General features: G+C 41.2%; 1 protein-coding gene across 1 annotated transcript in view; it reads left to right on the top strand.

The window, feature by feature from the left end:
- The window catches only part of LOC122754097 (sodium/potassium-transporting ATPase subunit alpha-4-like), a 57,786-nt gene that overhangs the window by 5,707 nt on the left and 30,051 nt on the right, over positions 1–22,028 (top strand). Inside the window, exons 5-10 of the mRNA XM_044002143.1 lie at positions 3,321–3,455; positions 4,084–4,201; positions 6,892–7,160; positions 17,713–17,911; positions 18,134–18,243; positions 18,450–18,584. Of these exons, the coding sequence (XP_043858078.1) occupies positions 3,321–3,455; positions 4,084–4,201; positions 6,892–7,160; positions 17,713–17,911; positions 18,134–18,243; positions 18,450–18,584 (966 nt within the window). The remainder of the gene's footprint in view (positions 1–3,320; positions 3,456–4,083; positions 4,202–6,891; positions 7,161–17,712; positions 17,912–18,133; positions 18,244–18,449; positions 18,585–22,028) is intronic.

The following is a 22,028-nucleotide window of genomic DNA, read 5'->3' as shown; positions in this document are numbered from 1 at the left end:
ATCTACCCCTATTTTGAACTTCTCCATTACTGTTGACAATACCACCATCCTTCCAATCACTAAGGGTGTCATCCTCACTTCCTCACTCTTTCTCATCACACATATCCAACCAGATGCCAAATCTTGGCATTCCTATCTCTCCAGCATCTTTCATATACATCCTCTTCTTTCCACTCACACAAGCACTACTCTAGTTCAGGCCCTCGTCACCCCCCTTGCCTGAACTATTCCAATAGCCAAATAATTTTTCTCCCTATCTCTAATCTGTCCCCATTTGCATCCATTCTTCACAAAACCTCCAAAGTTTTTTTCCTAAACATACCAGCCCTCTATTCAGTAAACTCCAGTGGCTTCCTATTACTTCTAGGATTAAATATAAGCGCCTGTGCTTAGCATTCAAAACTTCTCCCTACCTGGCCCCTTCCTATCTTCTCAAGTTTTTTATGTTACTCCCTTCTACTCAACTCTATAGTCTATTCATACTGGACTACTAGTTTAGAGTCAAGTCAAATCAACAAGCATTTATTAAAAGCCCAGGCATTGTGCTAAGCATTGAGGATACCAAAAAAAAAAAAAAAAAAAAAAAGGCCTGTTCTCAAGGTCAGAGGTATCAGGCACCCTTTGGCGACCCAACATGCCACCAGGTGGCTTCCTAACGTCAGGCTACTTGACACAGCCCTCTTTCAGACATGCGCAAAATTAGAGGGTTTACCTGGATTTCTTCACGTGGACTAGAAAGCACTCCCAACCTCAAAGTGCCTGTCACCACAAAGGGGACTCCATTCTAAGGCTTTATTTATAGCAAGTTTTACACCTTGCTCTGTAATGTGATGCCAGCTTGCTTATTTACCTTTGATTCATAATTAGCAAATTTCTACTGTGCTTCAAGCCCTGGACTCCCCCTCCCCACTCCTGCAAGGGTGGGTTCGCACAGATCCAGACTCTTCTTGGATACAGGCTAACCCCTATGGGAGAAGTTCTCTCTCTTTCTCTGCCCCCACTCTTAGAAAGTAAACAAGCTTTGGTACACCTCATGTCTAGAGTTTCCCAATATGTGGGTAACAGGAACCTTTTCTAGAAAAGAGACTCAGTGTATCATAGGAATATCAGGTAGAGGACACAGCTGGTTATTCCCTCCACTACTGTTTAAGATACAAAAGACCCGGGGCAGCTAGGTAGCGCAGTGGATGGAGCACCAGCCCTGGATTCAGGAGGACCTGAGTTCAAATCCAGCCTCAGACACTTAACAATTACTAGCTGTGTGACCCTGGGCAAGTCACTTAACCCCAATTGCCTCACCAAAAAAAAAAAAGCTACAAAAGACCCCTGCAGGAAACATAAATCATCTCAAATAGCCCATTAGGAGGCCCGTTATACTTCTTATAGAAAGTAAAGACAACTTTGTGGGACAATGGAAACAATACTTCATTTTTACTTCAAGCCTGCGTTTATTAAGCAACTCCAAAGATTTAAATCTCCTGCTAGCTAGGGCATGGTTCTCTTGAGTCCTTCAACTACTGTACAAGATTATCCAGGAAACAGTCATCTTCTCCTCTGAAGAATGACACAAGTGCTACAGGTATCACCTCCTGGAGGGCCAACATCAGACTAAGGAACTTTCAAACTCATGAGGCAAGGATAGAAATGTCCTTTTCTCAGGATGCATAGTTACTGACCTGTGATCAAGGAAAGGAACAGAGACACAACCAGGAACTGGACGTTCTGTATCAGGTCTAGCTAGGCAAGCATGTGTTCACACTGCCATCAGAAACTCTGAGAGTCTTCCCCTTCCCAGATTTATTATTTTATGAAGGCAATTGAGACCATTTTTTTACCTCAATTCTTATCTATGCTTTAATTACTGAATTGGCATTGCCTCAGACAAACTGAGGTTTGGAAAAGATCTAAGCTTAAAAAGGCTGCATCTGAGGCCATCTCCAGTCATCTTGACCTCTATCTTGCCACTGGACTCCAGTGACTCTGGAAGAGAGAGTGAGGCTGATGACTTTGCACAGCCCTGCCTCACTTAAATCCAATTCACTTGCAAGTCAAGACATCATCCTCCTGATGTCATTGGTCCTCTATGAGAATGAAGGACGATCAACAACAACTCACATGCCAAACAGCCTTCTCCATCAGTATTATAGAGGTGCAATGGACTGACTTCATCATCTGCAAGACCCATAGAAACTCTCTCCTCCACCAGGACATGAAATGAGCTTCCCACTACACAAGCATTCCTCTTCTCATCATTGCCAAAAGTCCAAGGAAGAGAAAACACTAGAAGAGTTCCAAAGAAAGAAGGGTCCCAAAGAAGTAGAACTGTTTGTTTTCACTTTTCTTAGATACCAAAAAGTGGTGGCCTCTTTTGATTCAATCACTTATTATATTCAACCCCAGTCATGGAGTTCAATCTAGAGTTGCTTTGTCCTCTTAATGAGGTACATATCCTTTGTCAAGGGATCAGAACACATGTCCAGTTCCATGGTTGATGCCAAAAAAGAAACTAACCAATCCAAATACCCCCTGAAACAGATCTCTCTGAAAAGAGTCTCCCCAGCTAATAAATGGAAGTCCTACCTTCCCTTTCAAAGCCAGAGTTAATTCAGCACCCTTATGGATGCACAATCTAGGAAGAGACTGGTGAAGTTATTCAGCAATACCTGGACCCAACCACCCAAGGTAGAGGGCAAAGTCAACTGGTCAGAAGTCTTTTGCTCTAACTATAGCTATGCTGATCCAAACATTAGAGTTTGTACCAAGTTACATAGTTCTCTGTTGAGATGCTAGAGTGAGTGCTGATTGGCCTTTGGCATCAAGCCTATGACTTCTTCCACCTTGGATCTTTTTGCCAAGACTTGCTGTTATGTGTGATAATGGAAGAGGAATCTGAGAATGGCAATGGGAATCAAGGTATGTGGGAATGAGACTATAAGACGAGAGAAATGAGATAGCAGCAGGAAGAGGATTATACTGAGTTCAGTATGCCTGGATTACAGAAATTCACGGAGTAAGAAATGGAGAAGTTACCTGAACGGACATGTTAACCATAGACAGGGGAAATCTAAATTGAAAGAGATATTTAATTGGAAAAGTTTGTGGAATCAAGCAGCCCCAAAGTGACCTTCAAAATGACCTTAACCCACATAGGTGAAGATGTTCTGGCTTGGTTTTCTATCAGCAGGTTACTATTTGGGAAGGGAATTGGATGAAAGTTTCCATAGTCTAGTCCCATACAGGTAAAGTTCATCCAAAGAGGAAACCTAATGACAGGAGGAGGAAACCTTGACAGTAACCTCCAATTAATTACCTCTTCATAGCAAGCATTAGTGATTCGATCAGGGGAGAAGATGCAGATCAACGCAGAGAATGTGGTTCGGGGAGACTTGGTGGAGGTGAAGGGTGGAGATCGAATCCCTGCTGATCTCCGGGTCATCTCTTCCCAAGGATGTAAGGTAAGTCTGCAGGCCCAAGAGGGACTAGCCAAGGTGCCCTTCAGTAGGATAGGGTTAAGAATCTTAGTAGGATGGGGAGGAGGCAAAACTAGAGAGACTAGAAGTACAGTATTGTTATAGACGCAGGAAAGGAAACCATGATCTTGTCCCTCAAACCCCAAGAAGATCACAAGAGAGGAGAATCCTGTGGATAGGGGGTGATATGTATGTCTCTCCATGTCCACGCCTGATGGTGCGAATGTCTCAATGTCTGTAACTTGTGACTCCTTTGGTAATTTTTAAGCAGAGGCTCTACCTAGAACATCCATTTGGGTTTGTCATAGTAGGGATTCTTTTCGTATATGGGTTAGACTCCAGAATGGTCACCACCACCCTTGTGACTCTCAAATTCTATCATTCTTTGACTGTGTATATATGTGTACCCTGTTCATGCTGTCAAGCATATAGGCCTCTATGTGTGTTTAGTTCTTAGAGCTCTCCATTACAAAACTACTTTGTGTGTGTATAGTACATAGTACACAGTAGCTAATACACAGTCAATGTTTGGTAAATGCTTATTGATCATTTCATGTATCTATCTGTCTCCACATGTTCCCAGCTGATGGCCTATTTTTCTTTTCCATCTCAGGTGGATAATTCATCCCTGACTGGCGAATCAGAGCCACTAATGCGTTCTCCGGATTTCACTGACCCCAATCCCCTGGAAACCCGTAACATCTGCTTCTTCTCCACCAACTGCGTGGAAGGTAAAGTTTGTATGACATCTTGCTTAATCCAACTGAGATTAAGATTCATCATTAGGTGTTAATGAAATTCTCATCTGATAAGTAATTAGCAAAGCAGAAAAGGCAGACAAGAGGGCAATGGTTTGGAGTCCAGTTCATTTGCCCTTCTCAGAAGATAGTTTCAACACCTTCCTAAATTCTTAACCCAGAAAGGAGATCTCTCTACTTGTGAGGTACACTAGGATACTGGGTAATAAAAGGGGCAAAGGGGAGGGATTTGATATACCTAACAAACAGAGGACATGGACAAACTACAGTTCATCCAGAAGAGGGCAGCAAGGAAAGGGAGGGGGATGAAGACCATACTATACAAAAATCAGAGGAAGGACCTGGAGTTGTTTAGCCTGAAGAGAATTTGGGCTACACATGGTAACTGTCTTAAGATCTGTCTCATGGAAGACTTCTTCACTTTGGCTCTAGAGAATAGACCTATGAACAATGTGGGGAAGATAGACTTAGGCTTAATGTATGAAAAAAATCAAAACAGATACCTTTGGAGATAGAATAAAAAAACCTTCTCTTTCACTAAAGGATTTTGTTAAGAGAGTCTAGATGATGTTTCTATTCAGGTATTAGTTATAGATCATAAAGCCTCTGAGGTTCTGTCCAACTCTGAGATTCTTTGAGTCTGTGGGGTGTCCACTTTGACCTCGGTTTTTATTTTGGAAGCCAGAGCAAATATCAGCCATGGAGAAAATGAAAAGTGTGAGAAGCAGATTGCAGCGTAGTGTAGAGACACAAAAGTCAGAATTCAAATCCCAGCTCTACCATTTATTAGTGTGACTCTAGACAAGTCACTTCACTACAATTCTTCTCATCTGTAAAATGGGAACAGTAATATTTGTACTACCTATCTCACAGGGCTGTTGGGAGGAAAGCATTTGAAAACCTTAAAGCATTGTGAAAAGGTTGTTATAATAACCAGTGCAGTGAGAGTTCAAGAGTTCCTGATCCCTAAGTTCAGATGATCAGGTGGCCAATATTCCCATCAATGATGATCCTTCTTCCCTCTGATCTTACAAATGATTTGATTTGAAGCTCACTTGTCACCTATTATTTGGTGTCATAGTGTAAATATTTGTGTAAGTGCTGGTGAAGGAGAAAGAAGGAAGCTAATTAAGGACAAAAACATGGATTCAATGGCTTGTGCTACCCACCAGAATGGAAAAGGCTCCAAGTGGCTGTGAGGGGCTTGGGATAGGGTTTTAGAATAAAGAGAAGCAAGGTGTTTGGCCTTGTACTACTACCAGAAAGAAGACCACATGGCTCTGTTTCTAGCAGTTTTGAAAAATATTCAGCAACTGAGCAAAATAACAAGAGCAAATGGATTCATAGTTTGGAATAATGAAAAACTGAACAGGGAGAGTAATTAGGTAACAAAACAGTTGTCTCAAGAGACTGTGAAAAGTTCCATAAAGCCTTTCAGAATAGAAGAGACCCCCCATCTCTCAGACCTGAATATGAAATAGTCCAAAGGCTGGAGGCATGGTGGGAGGCAGCAGGGTCAGAGGTGGTTTGTAAAGGAGAATGAACAAATTACGTTTATATAGTGCTTTAGAATTTTGCTTTACATAGATTCGCTTATTTTAAGCTCACAACCACCTTGTGAGGTAGATATTACTGTTTGAGACAAACTGCCTCAGTTTATCCAAATAACTCGAGGAGACCACCAAGTCAAGCAGAGACAGATTTATTACATCCTCATGAGGACGGGCAAAACCCAATTACACATTGAAGTCTTGCAAAGATATGCCCAATCCTCTAGGTTTTTATAGTAATCTTGAAAAGGACTGTCCCCATGTACATCTAGGGTGGATGAGCTCACAATCTAACATCCAATCCTGTCTCACCCAAGATGCGTACCCAGCTCGTGATCCATGTATGGAGACATGTCCAAGAACAAAGGGGAGAAGGGGAAGGGGTACAAGTCTGAGGAATGTCAAAGAAAGAGGGAGGCAGAAATCACTCCCTTATCTGCCATGACAGGGACTGGGATTCTGACATGTGAGAGGGGAGGTTTTTTTTTTTATTACAGGCCATAAACTAAGGTGTAGCTGGCATGTGGGAACTAAGCAGAAGTAAAGTAAATAGTGCTGATTGGTAGAACTGTGACAAGTAATAAAACTTACTGGGGGACTGGATATCTCCCAGACCCCATCCCCAAAGTTTACAGAACTGTCCCAAGTCCATTATCTCAACAATAAAACTTAAAGGAGACAGTGAGAATTTGACAAGCAATTAACTTTTAGGCAAAGCAAGAGGCTAGCTATTCTGGGGGGGGGGGGCTAGATATCTTTCATACTCCATCCTCAGAGTTTAATCTGACTCAAATCCATGACTGTCCCACACATTACTATCCCCAACTTATAGATAAGGAAAGGGAGATTCCAAGAGTAATTGACTTGCCTGTGGTCAGTCATATAGCTAGTAAATTTCTAAGGAAAATTTTAACCCAGGTCTTCCTGATTCTAAGTTGGCTACTTTAAAACATATTACACCACACTGCCTCTATAAATGAGAAAACTCCCCAAAGGAGCTTGAGTCTCTGGTTCAATTTTGGATGTTATCCATTTCCTCTGAACAGGTCCAAAGCCCTCCCTATAGTAAGAAAATAGCATTTTCAGTCATCATCCTTCTCACTTTATCTACAGGAAACGCCCGGGGCATTGTGATAGCCACTGGAGACCACACAGTGATGGGCCGAATTGCCTCATTGACCTCTGTCTTGGAATCTGGCAAGACACCCATTGCTGTGGAGATCGAGCACTTTATTCACATTATCACAGGAGTGGCTGTATTTCTGGGACTCACCTTCTTCTTTCTCTCCATCTTTCTGGGTTATGGCTGGCTGCAGGCTGTCATCTTCCTCATCGGCATCATAGTGGCCAACGTACCTGAGGGGCTACTAGCTACTGTCACCGTGAGTGGGCAAGGGCAAAGTTGGGGACAAGGTTTCACCGGAGAAAGGTTAAGGCAGAGTTCTGGCCCTTACACTATACCTCTAAGACGTGTCACACAGTATTGTATTGACTACTATCTGTTTTCATATGCCTCTGCATAGTACTCTAGGTGTAGGAGCTCAGAAAGCAGACTACAGAGTAGAGTAAAAAGAGCCCTGGGTTTAAAGTCAAAGGACCTCAGTTTGAATCCTCTAACTATGGGACCATGGATAAACCACTTCTCTTCTCTGGGCCTTAGTTTCCCTAACCGTAAAATGAAGGAGTTAAACTAGATGATTTCTAAAATCCTGGCTAGCTATATAAATAGTTGCCAGACATTATTTGGTTTTCAAAATTGTACTGACTCCCCTCCCTTCCATCCCTTCCTCTGCTATCACCCCTCTATTTCCCAATGTGTTTCCTTCCATGGAATATAGTATGGTGTAGTGGAAGATTAGACTACAAATCAGAACTGGGTTTTAATCCCAGGTCAGAGGCTAATTGTATTATACTGGATAAGTCTATTAACCACTCTGGGCCTTGGTTTCCTCATTAATCAAATGGTGAGAGTAATTGAATTTTAATTTTTTTTTTTGGTTGGGCAATGAGGGTTAAGTGACTTGCCCAAGGTCACACAGCTAGTAAGTGTCAAGTGTCTGAGGTCAGATTTGAACTCAGGTCCTACTGACTCCAGGGCCTGTGCTCTATCCACTGTACCACCTAGCTGCCCCTGAGTAATTGAATTTTAGAGCTTAGGTACCTTAGAAAGAGACCTTAGAAAAATCATATTGGGGGCAGCTAGGTGGTGCAGTGGATAAAGCACCGGCCATAGAGTCAGGAGTACCTGAGTTCAAATCCGGCCTCAGACACTTAACACTTACTAGCTGTGTGACCCTGGGCAAGTCACTTAACCCCAATTGCCTCACTAAAAAAAAAAAAGAAAAAGAAAAAGAAAAATCATATTGCCCGACTTCCTACCCAGAAATCTTTTCTACAATTGTCATCAAGGTTCTATTTTATTTCACTCATTCAATGAGCATTTATTAAGCACCCATTATACAAAGACAAAAATGGAAGTCCATGCCTTCTAGGAATTTACATTCTGCTGGCAGGAAATAACTTGTTTCTTTCTTTCTTTCTTTCTTTTTTTGATGGGCAATGGAGGTCAAATGACTTGCCCAGGGTCACACAACTAGTAAGTATCAAGTGTCTGAGGCCAGATTTGAACTCAGGTACTCCTTAATTCAAGGCCGGTGCTTTATCCACTGCGCCACCTAGCTGCCCCAGAAATAACTTGTATAAAGATAAGTAACTATAAAATAAATGTAAAGTATTCCTCCTTATTAATAACTGGACTAATAAGGAAAGGCCTCTTTTTTTTTGGGGGGGGGACAGGGCAATGGGGGTTGAGTGACTTGCCCATGGTCACACAGCTAGTAAGTGTCAAGTGACTGAGGCCGGATTGGAATTCAGGTCCTCCTGAATCCAGGGCTGGTGCTTTATCCACTGCGCCACCTATCTGGCCCCAAGGAAAGACCTCTTATAGGAGTTAGCACTTGAAATAAGCCTCCAAAGGAGCTAGAGATTCCAGGAGTCAGAGATGAAAAGGGAGAACATTCCAGACATAGGAGACAGCCTGGGCAAAGGCAGGGTGGGAACAGAATATCATTCGAGGGGAAACACAAGTAGCTCAGTATAACTGGAAGATAGTATGTGTGAGTATATATGAGATCAGTTAAACCAGATCAGGAAGGGCTTAAGAGTCTAACAGAGTAGTTTATAGCTTATCCTAGAAACAATGGAGAATGAAGTTTCTTGATCAGGGTAGCAATGTGGTCAGACTTGTCCTTTAAGAATGTCAATATTGGGGCAGCTAGGTGGCGCAGTAGATAGAGCACAGGCCCTGGAGTCAGGAGTACCTGAGTTCAAGTCCGGCCTTAGACACTTAACACTTACTAGCTGTGTGACCCTGGGCAAGTTACTTAACCCCAACTGCCTCCCTAAAAACAAAAAAAACAAAAACAAAAACAAAAGAATGTCAATATGGGGGGCAGCTAGGTGGCGCAGTGGATAAAGCACTGGTCCTGGATTCAGGAGGACCTGAGTTCAAATCCAGCCTCAGACACTTTGACACTAGCTGTGTGACCCTGGGCAAGTCACTTAACCCTCATTGCCCCACAAAAAAACAATAAAAATAAAAGAATGTCAATATGGCAGCTGTGTGGAGGATATATTAGAGTGAGGAGAGACTTAGGGTAGGGAGACCTATTGGGAGTTTATTGTCACAATCCAGGGAAGAGCCTGAATTAAGTGGTAGCCATATGAGGAGAGAAAAGGGGACATATACAAGGGATATTACAGCTGTCAAATAGACCACATGTGCCAACATATAAATATGAAATATCTATATGAAAAAATGAGTCATTAAGGATGATGCCAAGGTTGCAGACCACTGTGACTAGAAGTATGGTGATACACTTGACAGAAATTGAAATTAGCAGAAAGGGTAAATTCCATTATCTGAACATAATTTCCTATCATTCCATCTCTCCTGATGCCTTATTCCCCTAAACCTATTCTTACATCCTCACCAAGACCTTCAGCCCCTCCATCCCTCAGTACTTTTCCAAAACCATCATCTGTGATCTGACTTCACTCTCCTTCCTTTCCAATCTTGACCTTAAAGTTAACAAGTTTAACTACACACTGTCCTCAAATCCCTTGCCCCTTTGTCCTTTTGCTACTCCTGTCTTGCCAAATTCCAGTCTTGAATTCCTCCCACCATTTGCATTCTCCACTCATAGTCTCATGATGCTGGATAAAGCTGGAGGAAATCATACAACTGCAGTGACCGAGTTCCCAGCAAAGTTATGTTATCTAGCCTCATGGGCCCCTTCATTACAATAAGTCAATCCTTTTATTTATCCCTAATTGATTTTCTATTGCACTTCCCACAAGAACTGTTCTAAACCTTCCCTCCTCTTCACTGGTCTCCCACCCTATCCCTTCGTATCGCCCTCTTAGAGGAGGGCTTTGCCTTGTATTCTACTGAGAAAATAGAGGCTATTTACAGCAAACTTCTTACACCCAAAACTCTTGACATTTCCTATTCTCTCTTCCTTTACTCCAATCTTTTGGGGGGGGCAGGGCAATGAGGGTTAAGTGACTTACCCAGGTTCACACACTTCACAGGGTCAAGTGTCTGAGGCCAGAATTGAACTCGGGTCCTCCTGAATCCAGGGCCAGTACTTTATCCACTGTGCCACCTAGCTGACTCTACTCCAATCTTTAATGAAGAGGTGGCCCTTCTTAGCAAAGTGAACCTGTCTACATGTACTTTTGATCCCATTCTCTCCTGTCTTCTCCAGCATATTACTCTTTTTTTGTTGTTGTTTTTTGTTTTGTTTTTTTAGTGAGGCAAGTGACTTGCCCAGGGTCACACAGCTAGTAAGTGTTAAGTGTCTGAGGCCGGATTTGAACTCAGGTACTCCTGACTCCAGGGCCAGTGCTCTATCCACTGTGCCACCTAGCTGCCCCTGAGCATATTACTCTTATCATCTTTCCCTGTCTCTCTGATCTTCAGTAAGTCTTCAGGTTCCTTCCATGATGCCTATAAATACATGCAACTCTCCACTATCTTGGGAAAAAAACTTCACTTAACCCCACTGTTCCCTCACACTATAATTCTATATAAAGGGCAGCTAGGTGGCACAGTGGATAAAGCACTGGCCCTAGATTCAGGAAGACTTGAGTTCAAATCTGACCTCAGACACTTGATACTTACTAGCTGTGTGATCCTGGGCAAGTCACTTAACCCCCATTGCCCCCCCCCAAAAAAAAATTCTATATAAAACAATAATCTATATCTTCCTACCTTTCTCAGCCAACTCCTTGAATAAGCTATCTATACTTCCTTCATTTTCTGTTTTTGAGGTTTTCCAAGTTGAAGTTTGTCTTCCCATGTGAAATACAATTTTGCTTGAAGATACTTCTTTTGTGCTACCCTACACAATGCTCCAGAAAGTCTCCTTTCTGAAATGATTCAAGTTTCATTTACCTCCCTGCCCAGTGGAAAAGGGTCAAGCCCCATTTGGGGGCTACAGTCAAGGTAAATAGCTTCATCTGGATTCAACCTGCCAAGTTTATCACAGGTGTCTCCTCTATCCATAGGGCCTAAGGAAAAGCATTTCCCACTTCTGTAGTCCAAACGTTCACCCACCACATACTAGCACTCTTCTTCAAGTTGGCTGTAATGCACTGTTAGAGTCAAGAAGACAAGGTCAAATCCTTCCTCAGACACTTGTTGTGTGATCCTGGGCAAGTCACTTAATTTTTCTTGTGCCTCAGTTCCTTCATCTTAAAATGAGGGGATTGGACTCAGTGGCCTCTAAGGTCCCTTCTGGCTCTAAACACATCATCCTCCTGATGTCTTTGGTCATCTTCTATAATGAAGAATGAACAACAAACAATATGATCCTATGAACCTATAATTCTGGTGGTTCCCCAGTCTTGGCTCTAATGACCCTCTAATGGGGAGCTAGGATTGGACCAAATCCTTTTATTTATTCTCTGTTACCACAAGGAGTAGCTGAAAAGTGGTCCCCCTCACAGTGACCCCTCTCTCCTCGTCCCTCTCATTATGCATCCATCAGACTATGTCCCCAGGTTCTACGGAATATCCATTCTATTCCCACTGGGTCTGTCCCACAGAGTCCATAATTCATTAGCAACCGAATACCAGTTACTCGGCCATCCTAGAATTCAGGGAGGTCTTTAATCAGTTAGTCAGTCAATAAACCTTTATTAAGTGCCTACTATGTGCCAGGCACTATCCTAAACTCTAAGAATACAAAAGGAGGCAAAAAAGACAGTCTCTGCCTTCAAAGGAATTTACAATCTGCTGGAGTATCCTGACTCCCACCCTTTCTGAAGTACAAGGCCATTGCACCAGATCTTGCCTGGTAATCCAATTATTTCAGGCAAGGATCAAATCTGAAATATGTGGAGTCTGGCAAATGATTTCTTTATTGAGATACAAAAGGCATTTTTCTCCAGCAGAAGCCTAAGAATTAATGGTGAAAGGAACTTCCCAACTTTCCACCATCTTCCTACCATCCTGTGACCCCAGGTGAAGGTTGTTCAAAGGGTGCTAAGAATTCCATAAGGTATGAGAAGATGATTACTGGGCACCTTCCATCCCTTGCTGTCTGTCCCCTGAGGGGATGTGGCAAGGGGCCAAACAGTTGACTTCCATCTGCCCCAGAGCGTCTTCCTGCTGCTCCCTTGATCTCTAGAGTGAGGTGAGAAGAGAAGCCATCTCTTGTTGTACATGAACCCTGAGGGAAGGCAGCAAGGAACTGGGCAAAGAGACTTCAGGTATGCCCCAAAATGATTTCCCCAAACCTTCCCCCTGACAATCTCCATCTATTGCATGTGTCCCCTGAGGAAAGACAGCAAGGGACCAGGCCAATGACTTCCATTTGTATCAGACTCCTGATACTAGCATGATCTCTCAAACACAATTGTTGTTGTTTGTCCTTTGATTTTGAAGAGGGCCATGACATCAGGATGATGTCATGACTTTCAGTGAATTGGATTTAAGTGAGGGAGGGCTGTGCAAAGTCACCAACCTCTCTCCTCCAGAGCCATCTGGGTCCAGTGGCAAGACATACTGATGTATTATGATGACCCCATCTGAACAGTTGAAGACAACTGAAGATGGCCCCAAGATGTTTAAGGCAATTGGGGTTAAGTGACTAACCCAGGGTCACATAGCTAGTGTCTGAGGTGAGAGTTGAACTCAGGTCCTCCCAACTTCAGGACCACTGTATCTATCCACTGTGCCACCTAGCTGCCTTTCCCAACCATGATATGGAGAACCTCAAAAGCCAAAAAAAAGCAACCTTCCCTTTGACCTCAGGCCTTCCATCTTGTCTTCTTGAGGGAAAAGAAAGAGGAAAATCTGTGGGGAAAAAAACTTCCTTCTCATGCTGTGAAGATTTAATTATTATCTCCTCCTGTGCTATTTCCTTCCTAATCTTCAGGTGAAATGGTTATGGGGGACAGTGGAGTAGGGAAACCCTGCTTCCCATCTCAGCATCTAATTGTGTGCTTTCTTTCTCACAATGCATTTGACTCTGAGCCAATCTCCAGCCTCCTTTGAGAAGAGGAGTGGTGCCTTACACTCACTGATGAACATTCTTATACCTGGTCATATATCCCAGTGATTCTGAAACCCTCTAGGTCATCATTCAAACCCTATTCTCTACCCCCACCACTTGATTTTTATTACCATTTCCCTCAACCCTTCCACCCCAAACTAACCTCTCCTTCCATTGTTCTTTCTCAAATGCCCAATCCATAGGCAACAAACTTCCCTTCAGACTTAAACTTTTCCTCTCCCACTCCTTCCATCTTCTAGCTATTAATGAAACTCACCCTTCCCCTTGACAACACAGCCACCCTAGACACCTTTTCCAGTATTGGCTGCACCCTCATTCATTCCCTTAGCTCAGTGGTCAAGGTAGGAAAGTTGGAATACTCCTTGCTCCCCATTGCCACTTCCAGGTTCTCTTCCTATCTCCATCATTCAGAAATCTCTCTGTTGTTGCTCATGCTATTCATCTCTACCACTCAATTAAAATCCTTGTAGCTGTTGCCTACAGACCTCCAGGTCACTCCCCTTCCAACTGCTACCCATATCCTAGGTGCATTCAACACACATATTGACTCTCTGTCAAACACCCTAAATGGTGAGTTCCTCATTCTACTCACTTCTCATGACCTACTCTTCCATCTTACCTCAGTCATGCAGAGATGATCATAGCCTAAATCTTGCCATCACCCACAGATATCTCACCTCTATGTTCAAGAATTCCAAAACCCTTATCCAACTATAATCTATGGGTTCTCTCTCTCTCTCCCCTTTATCCACATTATGACCTTCAATACCTTGACCTTTCAGAGGCCAGGCCATCTTTCCTGCATTAGCCACTCTTCTCCCCATCTTATAATTAGTTGAATTAGCAAACTAATTCAATTCTACACAGTCCTCCTCTTTTGAATCCCTGACCACTTTATTATATTTCTGATTATACCCAGTCAAGTCATATCCTTGCTTCATTCCCACCATCTATCACCTTTGCTCCTACAAACATGCTACTGAATGAAGGTGGAGAAAATCACACATCCATTCTGATTGTGTCCACCACAAATTTATATTACACAAATTCAACTAGGCCCTTACTGATGGTAGACAGTCTTATTATACTTCCCTCATCAACCCCCTATCCCATTCTCCACAACAGCTCTTACAAACTTTTTTTATTCCTTCCTCAAATTTCCCATGGTGACTTCTCCACCCACATTCTCAGCTGAGAACGTTGTTTCATGTTTTACAGAAAAAAATCAAAGCCATTCATTAATAGCTCCCTTTTCTGCCCTCTTCCTTATATCATATCACCCAGATGCCACCCGCTGCCATCTCCTACTTCACCCTGTTCTCTCACATGATGAGTGATTTGGGCTTAAAAGCATAGGCATCCTGTCAGATGATTTCACCTACCAGAAGACTGGTCATCCCCTCAGGGGAAGTCCCTTTTTGCCTCCTTGGATCATAGGATCCTAGAGTTAGAGCTGAAAGAGATCTTAGAATTAGTTAATCAGTTGGTCAGTCAATAAACATTTATTAAGTTAATAATTCTATCATTGAGTCCGACCTTCTCATTTTACAGATAAGGAATCTGAGTCATAGAGAAGTTAAATGACTTTCCCAGAGTCACACAGATAATAAATATCTGAGGCAGGATTTTAACCCAGGCCCTTCTCATTTCAAGTACAGCCCCTCTTGCCTTTACCCTTGCTGCCTCCTTTCCTTCACAGTTCCTCTCCTGCTACCACCAGTCTTTGCTTATCCTCCCACAATACTACCTTCTTTTCCCCTTCATACATCATCAGATCTAGGTTGAATTTTTGAAAAGGTATTTTAATGTTCCTTAAGAGAAATAAGGTAAACTTTAAAAAAAACACACATACTGAGTAAAGAATTATTGCTCTTCAGATAAGAAGCTATACCTACATGAATACTGTAAATTATTTCTATTTCTTTGACATGGGTGCTCATTCTACCAATAAGACAACAAAGTCTCCATATCCAAATAGATAGTTTATGAACTCCTCTAAGTAAAAAGATCCATCCTCTCATAGTCAGTTTTCTGGTGATAAGCTTCCCCAAACCAAGCTAGATCTTAGCCCTGGTACTTGTAGTCTTTCCAGATTGGTGGGACTCGCCAGGGTTTATATTCTTTTGACATACCTTTCAAGAACCCATGATCATGGATTTAGAGCTAGAAGGGACCTTAGAGACCATCCAGTTAAACCCTCTCATTTTTCAGAGAAAGAATCTAAGGCTCAACAAGGTTGGTTTGCTTGCTTGAGGTCATGCAGTTAATAAGTGGCAGAGCCAGGAACTTAAACCTAGGTCCTCTGCTTCAAATCCAGAACTCTTTTAATTATGCTTGAAGTAGGACTTCAGGACAGCTGGGTGGCATAGTGCACAGAGTGCTGAGCCTGGAATCAAGAAGACCTGAGTTTAAATCCAGCCTCAGACTCTCTGGACAAGATACTTAACCCTATTTGCCTCCGATTCCTCATTTTAAAAGATGAGGTGGGGGCAGCTAGGTGGTGCAGTGGATAGAGCACCAGCCCTGGAGTCAGGAGGACCTGAGTTCAAATCCAACCTCAGACACTGGACACTTACTAGCTGTGTGACCCTGGGCAAGTCATTTAACCCCCAATTGCCTCACCCCCCCCCAAAAAAAAAGATGAGGTGGAGAAAGAAATGGCAAACCACTCTAGTATCTTTGCCAAAGAAAATCCCAAATGGGGTAGCAAAGAGTTGGACATGACTGAACAACAACAAGAACTTCACAAGAAAAGTAACCCTAATCTGGTCAGTAATGGTCAGGATATTTAGACCTTCCTCTCATCTAAATTAACATAAGGGCTGGTCCCCAACTGACCAACCACCATACTTGTTTTAGGAGAAAACTCCATGGTTGTACCTTCCCCAGACATGCCTAGACCCATCTCCCAAAACTCTCTTCTTATGCCAAGGTGATGGGCTCCTGACCCCTTTCAACCCCTACTACTAACTTCCCCCTTCCAAAGCCCGAGCTTGGGGACAGGGCAGCAATCTGCCACATTTACAAAGTTCTACCCAGATTGATTTCAGCATAGCTCATATTTCTCTCCCAAGGAAGATATTCACAGGTTTGCAGTACCACCCCCACAGTAATTTAATTCCCACCTCAGGAAAGGAAAGGGCATGTCTTTATGGTGTTTCAATAAAGGTGGCCTTTTTTTAAGATAAATCAAATTATTGATGCGTTCTTTGGTATATTTCTTCTGTTTGTGTAGTCTGTGTGTATGGATTTATGTGTGTGTATATCTGTGGGTGTCTCTCTTGTCTCCCTCTTCTAATTTTAAGATCCTGAAAGGCAGAGCCTTACCTCCTATTTCTTGAGTGTTTCCTTCCAAAAACTTTGATAATGCTCAAAATTATAGGCACTCTGTTACTTAAGCAGGGACTGACTGTCAAGAACACTGAACTCATACTCCTAGGACCTAGGTTCAAATATTCTGTTATTAACTACCAATATGGCCTCAGGCAAAACACTTAACCTTTCTGAGACTCATTCCGGGTGCATAGGGAAGCATTAAATGTTCTCTATAGTCCTGTCTAGTTCTAAATCCTATAGTTTGGGGGCAGCTAGGTGGCACAGTGGATAAAGCACTGGTCCTGGATTCAGGAGTACCTGAGTTCAAATCTGGCCTCAGACACTTGACACTTACTAGCTGTGTGACCCTGGGCAAGTCACTTAACCCTCATTGCCCTGCAAAAAAAAACCCAAATAAACAAATAAATCCCATAGTTCCATGTTCCTAAATGCTGACTATATTGTTCTTCATGTCCCTAGCTCCTGACTCCTCTCTGCCTCATTTCCATGGCCTCTAATACTGCTTCATCCTCCATAGCCTATGTCTAGTTAGGTCCCAACTAAATAAAGTTCATTGCTCTGAAGCTCTTGAGCAATTTGAATTGTGTGAAAGCCACCCTTTGAAAACCTCAGGTTGAGTGTACCTTCCTGATGATGCAACGGGTAGAATGATGGACCAGGACCTAGGAAGACCAGTGTTCAAATCTTACCTAAGATACTTTCTAGCTGTGTGACCCTAGGCAAGTCACTTAACCTCTGTTTACCTCAGTTTCCTTATCTGTGAAATGCAGATAATAATAATAATAGCACCTACCTCACAGAATTGTTATGAGGATCAAATGAGATAATAATTGTCAGGTGCTTCCTTAGCACAGTGCCTGGCATAGAGTAGGTACTATATAAATGTTAGCTGCTATTATTACATAAGGCTTTGAGCCTGGACTTTAAAGGGAGAGGGGGCTGAGGTGACAACTCCAGCAACAAATACTAGACTGAACTCCGTTTCCTTTCCTTCTCCTCCCCACCCTCACTCTAGGTGTGTCTAACTTTGACAGCCAAGCGAATGGCCCGGAAAAACTGTCTGGTCAAGAACCTCGAGGCCGTGGAGACCCTGGGCTCCACCTCCACCATCTGCTCAGACAAGACGGGCACCCTCACCCAGAACCGGATGACTGTGGCCCACATGTGGTTTGACAAGACTATATATGAGGCTGATACCACTGAGGACCAGTCTGGTGACTGGGAGCATTTGGGGGGAAAGGGGAATGAAGAAGGAGTGGAGTAGATTGAAAGGGAGGGAATCGTAGGATCAGGAAAAGAGAAAACACCTAAAAAAGTGGGGCTTCAGAAGAGGAATGATGCCCCTGAGAAGCATTTAAATGAGAAATAGGGCATGAAGGTGTTTCTCAGATTCATCCCCTTGCATCCCATACTCACAAATTCCTCTTTTTTTTCAGGGAACGTGTTTGACAAGAACTCTGAAACTTGGCCTGCCCTGGCTCTAATTGCTGGTCTCTGTAACCGAGCAGAATTTACACCAAATCAAGAAAATATCCTTATCTCTAAGGTATCAGGTCCATAGTGAAAGGAGGTATCTCCAAAGCCCTATCCTCCCAGCCTTCAGTTACTTCCCTCATTATCCAGTACATGTGTCTTTTCCCCAGTCCATCCATCTCGTTTCCATGGGTGGACTCTACACTTCCCAGTGACACTCAGGGATCCTGGTCCCCCAAAGCTATGCTCCTCAAGGTGACTCCAGCCCCTTCCCGACAGAGGAAGACAACAGGTGATGCATCTGAATCAGCTCTACTCAAATTTATTGAACAATCTTATGGCCCAGTGACTGAGATGAGGCAAAAGTACCCCAAGGTGGCAGAGATCCCCTTCAATTCCACCAACAAGTACCAGGTATGGAGCCAAGGAAGACTATACAAAGAGAATAAGATCAAGGGAAGGGGAAGACAGACAAAACTTGGAAGACAAGGATTAGGCTCTAGTAATAGAATTGGTTATCAGGTTTATAAAGCAGTATCAGGTGAAGGAATGTCAAAGTTGTTACCTCCATTACAAGTGTTTTCTTTTCTCAAAAACAGAGAATGAAAAGTGATGAAAATGACCAGGAGGTTAGTAGAATGTAATCTTCACAGCAGGGACTCTTTCACTTTTGTCTATGTATCTCATTTTGCACAATCCCCTGCATACAGTAGGTGTTTAATACATGTCTGTTGACTTGAAAAACTCTAATGTTCTGAACTTCTGGGAATTGCACTGAACATAAAAAGTAGCAGTATAGTGCACTGGAAGGAGCCTCATACATGGAGTCAGAGGACTTGGGTTTGAATCATAGCCCCATTACTGACACACTTAGCAACTGATTCCACAAGTCCAAGTAGAACCTCAGAGATGAGGATATCCTATCCACAAGGACCATGAGTACCTGGAAGAAATGAAATAAGTGTAATATTAAAGGAAACTACTAGCAGGGAGGAAAGAATGACCAAGAAAATTAATAGCTTAGAACAAATGGCAGTAAACCATACATTAGAATTCAAGACCCTGAAAATCAGAGTTGGCCAAACAGAAAGCAATGATTCCATGAGACAATAAGAAAATATTAAAACAAAATAAAAAGTTTGGCATTTGATCAATTGGAAAGGACTATATGATGATGAAATATTTATATTTTAACAGGTCATTGAGTTGGAAATATATGTGGTTTATGTTTTATAGATTATCTTTTTTACTCTAAATATAATATTTCCCCCCAACTACCATAAACAATTTTGAACATTCATCTTTTGAAATTTTTGAGTTTCAAATTTTCTCCCTTCTTCTCCCTTTCTCTCCCACTGAGAAGGCAAGCAATTTGATATAGGTTATACATGGACATGTAGTTTTAAAAAAACTAAGAGAATATCAATTTTTTTTAAATCAACCAAACATCAAAGTAGAAAGTCTGAAAATCAAAGAAGAGATAACAAAATTGAAATTTTTTTAAAACTTCAAAAATAAATAAAAATCTGATTTAAAATAATAATAAAATAAATAACCAGTTAGCTGGTATGATTTTTTTAAAGACAGAAGAAAACTAAATTTTACCAAAAATGAGAAAGGAGGGGGCAGCTAGGTGGCACAGTGGATAAAGCACTGGCCCTGGATTCAGGAGGACCTGAATTCAAATCTAGCTTCAGACACTTGACACTTACTAGCTATGTGGCTCTGGGCAAGTCACTTAACCCTCATTGCTCCCAAAATAGATAGATAGATAGATAGATAGATAGATAGATAGATAGATAGATAGATAGATAGATAGATGAATGGATGAATAAATAAATAAATAAATGAGTGAATAAACAAATGAGTGAAGGAATAAATGCATAAATAAATAAGCAAATTAAATAAATGAGTAGATAAATAAATAAATATGTAAATAAGTAAATGAATGAATGAATGGATAGATACATAAATAGATAAATAAATAGATGGGTAAATGAATGAATAAATAAATAGCTAGCTAGATAAATAAATAAATAAATAAATGAAAAGGAGAAAGGAGAATTCATAGTAACTTAAGATAAAATAAAAGAAATTATCCAATTATGAATAGTTTAATTGTAGGCCAACAAAACAGATAATTTAGATGAAATGAAGTAATATTTTTAAAATATAAAATATTCAAATTAAGAGAATTAGATCATTTCAATAACCCCAGGAGCAAAAAAAGAAATTAAATAAGCCATACCTAAACTACCAAAGGAATTACAAACAAACAAAATCTAGGAGGACCATGTGGATTTATAAGTGAATCCTCAAACATGCAAAAAAAATTCTAATATTACATTAATTGTTTATAAAAATAAGAAAAGAAGGGATCCTTCAACAATCTGTTATACAAGCAAGTCGGTGATAGATATAAATAGATATAGAATTCTGGACTTGGAGTCAGGAAAACTTGAGTACAAATCCTGCCTCAGGAGCTCACTAGCTCTGTGACCCTAGGCAAGTCACTGAACCACTGAGCCTCAGTTACATCTGTAAAATGGAGATAATAATGGCACTTCTTCACAAAGTGATTGGGAAGATCAAATCAGATAATTCTGAAAACCTCTTAGTGCATATTAGTGCTAGCTATTACTATTATTGTTTTACAAATATGGTCTTGGTATTTAAAACAGAGAAACATGGCAGATAAAGAAAATTATAAAGCAATATCCCTAATGAACATTGATGCAAAAATATTAAATAATATATTAGCAAAGGGACTACAACAACATATTTAAAAAGTTATCCACTGTGGTTGGATTTATACTTAGAATGAAAGGTTGATTCAATAAAAGGAAAACCATAAACATAATAAATCACATTCATAATAAAATAATAAAAAACCACATGCTTACATCAATAGGTAATAAAAAAGCTTTTTATAAAATCCAACATCCATTTTTGTAAAACAAACACTAAAAAGCATAAGGAAGAAATGGACCTTCCTTAATATAGTAATTTTCTACCTAAAACCAAGAGCCAACAACATATGTAATAGAGAAAGGTTAGGACCTTCTTCAGTAATATCATGAGTTAAGCAAGAATATTCATTATCACCACCATTATTATTTAATATCATGTGAAAAATGATAGCTTTATAAGACAAAAAAATCAAGGGAATAAACACAGGCAAAGAGAAAACAAAATTACAACTTTTTAAAGATGATATGATGGTTTACCCATAGAACCAAAGAAAAGAGTAAACTAAAAGTTAATTGGATTCCAGGGAACTCATGATGGAAGAGGATCTCCAAATCCAAGAAAAAAAAAAGAAAGAAAGAACTGTGGAGTATAGATGCTGATTGAACCATATTATTTCTTTTGTTTTGGGTACTGTTGGGTTTTTTTTCTATTTTGAGGTTTTGCATCACTGCTCTGATTTTTTCTCTTGTAACAGGATTAATGCAGAAATAGGATTAATGTTATTATGTGTATATATATGTGTGTGTATATATCTATATCTATATGTATAGAGATATATAGATATAACCTATATCAGATTACCTGCTGTCTAGGGGAGGGGGGAGGGAGGGGAGGGAGGGAGAAAAATCTGAAATTGTAAAGCTTGTATAGACAAAGGTTGAGAACTATCTTTACATGTAACGGAAAAAATAAAATACCTTATACATTAAAAAAAAAAAAGTTAATTGGAAGGGGCATCTAGACGGCGCAGTGGTTAAAGCGCTGGCCCTGGATTCAGGAGTACCTGAGTTCAAATCCAGCCTCAGACACTTGACACTTATTAGCTGTGTGACCCTGGGCAAGTCACTTAACCCCCATTGCCCTGCAAAAAAAATAATAATAATAATT

Source organism: Dromiciops gliroides, chromosome 4, assembly GCF_019393635.1.
Source record: "Dromiciops gliroides isolate mDroGli1 chromosome 4, mDroGli1.pri, whole genome shotgun sequence".
Classification (NCBI taxonomy): domain Eukaryota; kingdom Metazoa; phylum Chordata; class Mammalia; order Microbiotheria; family Microbiotheriidae; genus Dromiciops; species Dromiciops gliroides.
This window is presented reverse-complemented; position numbering and strand designations above follow the sequence as displayed.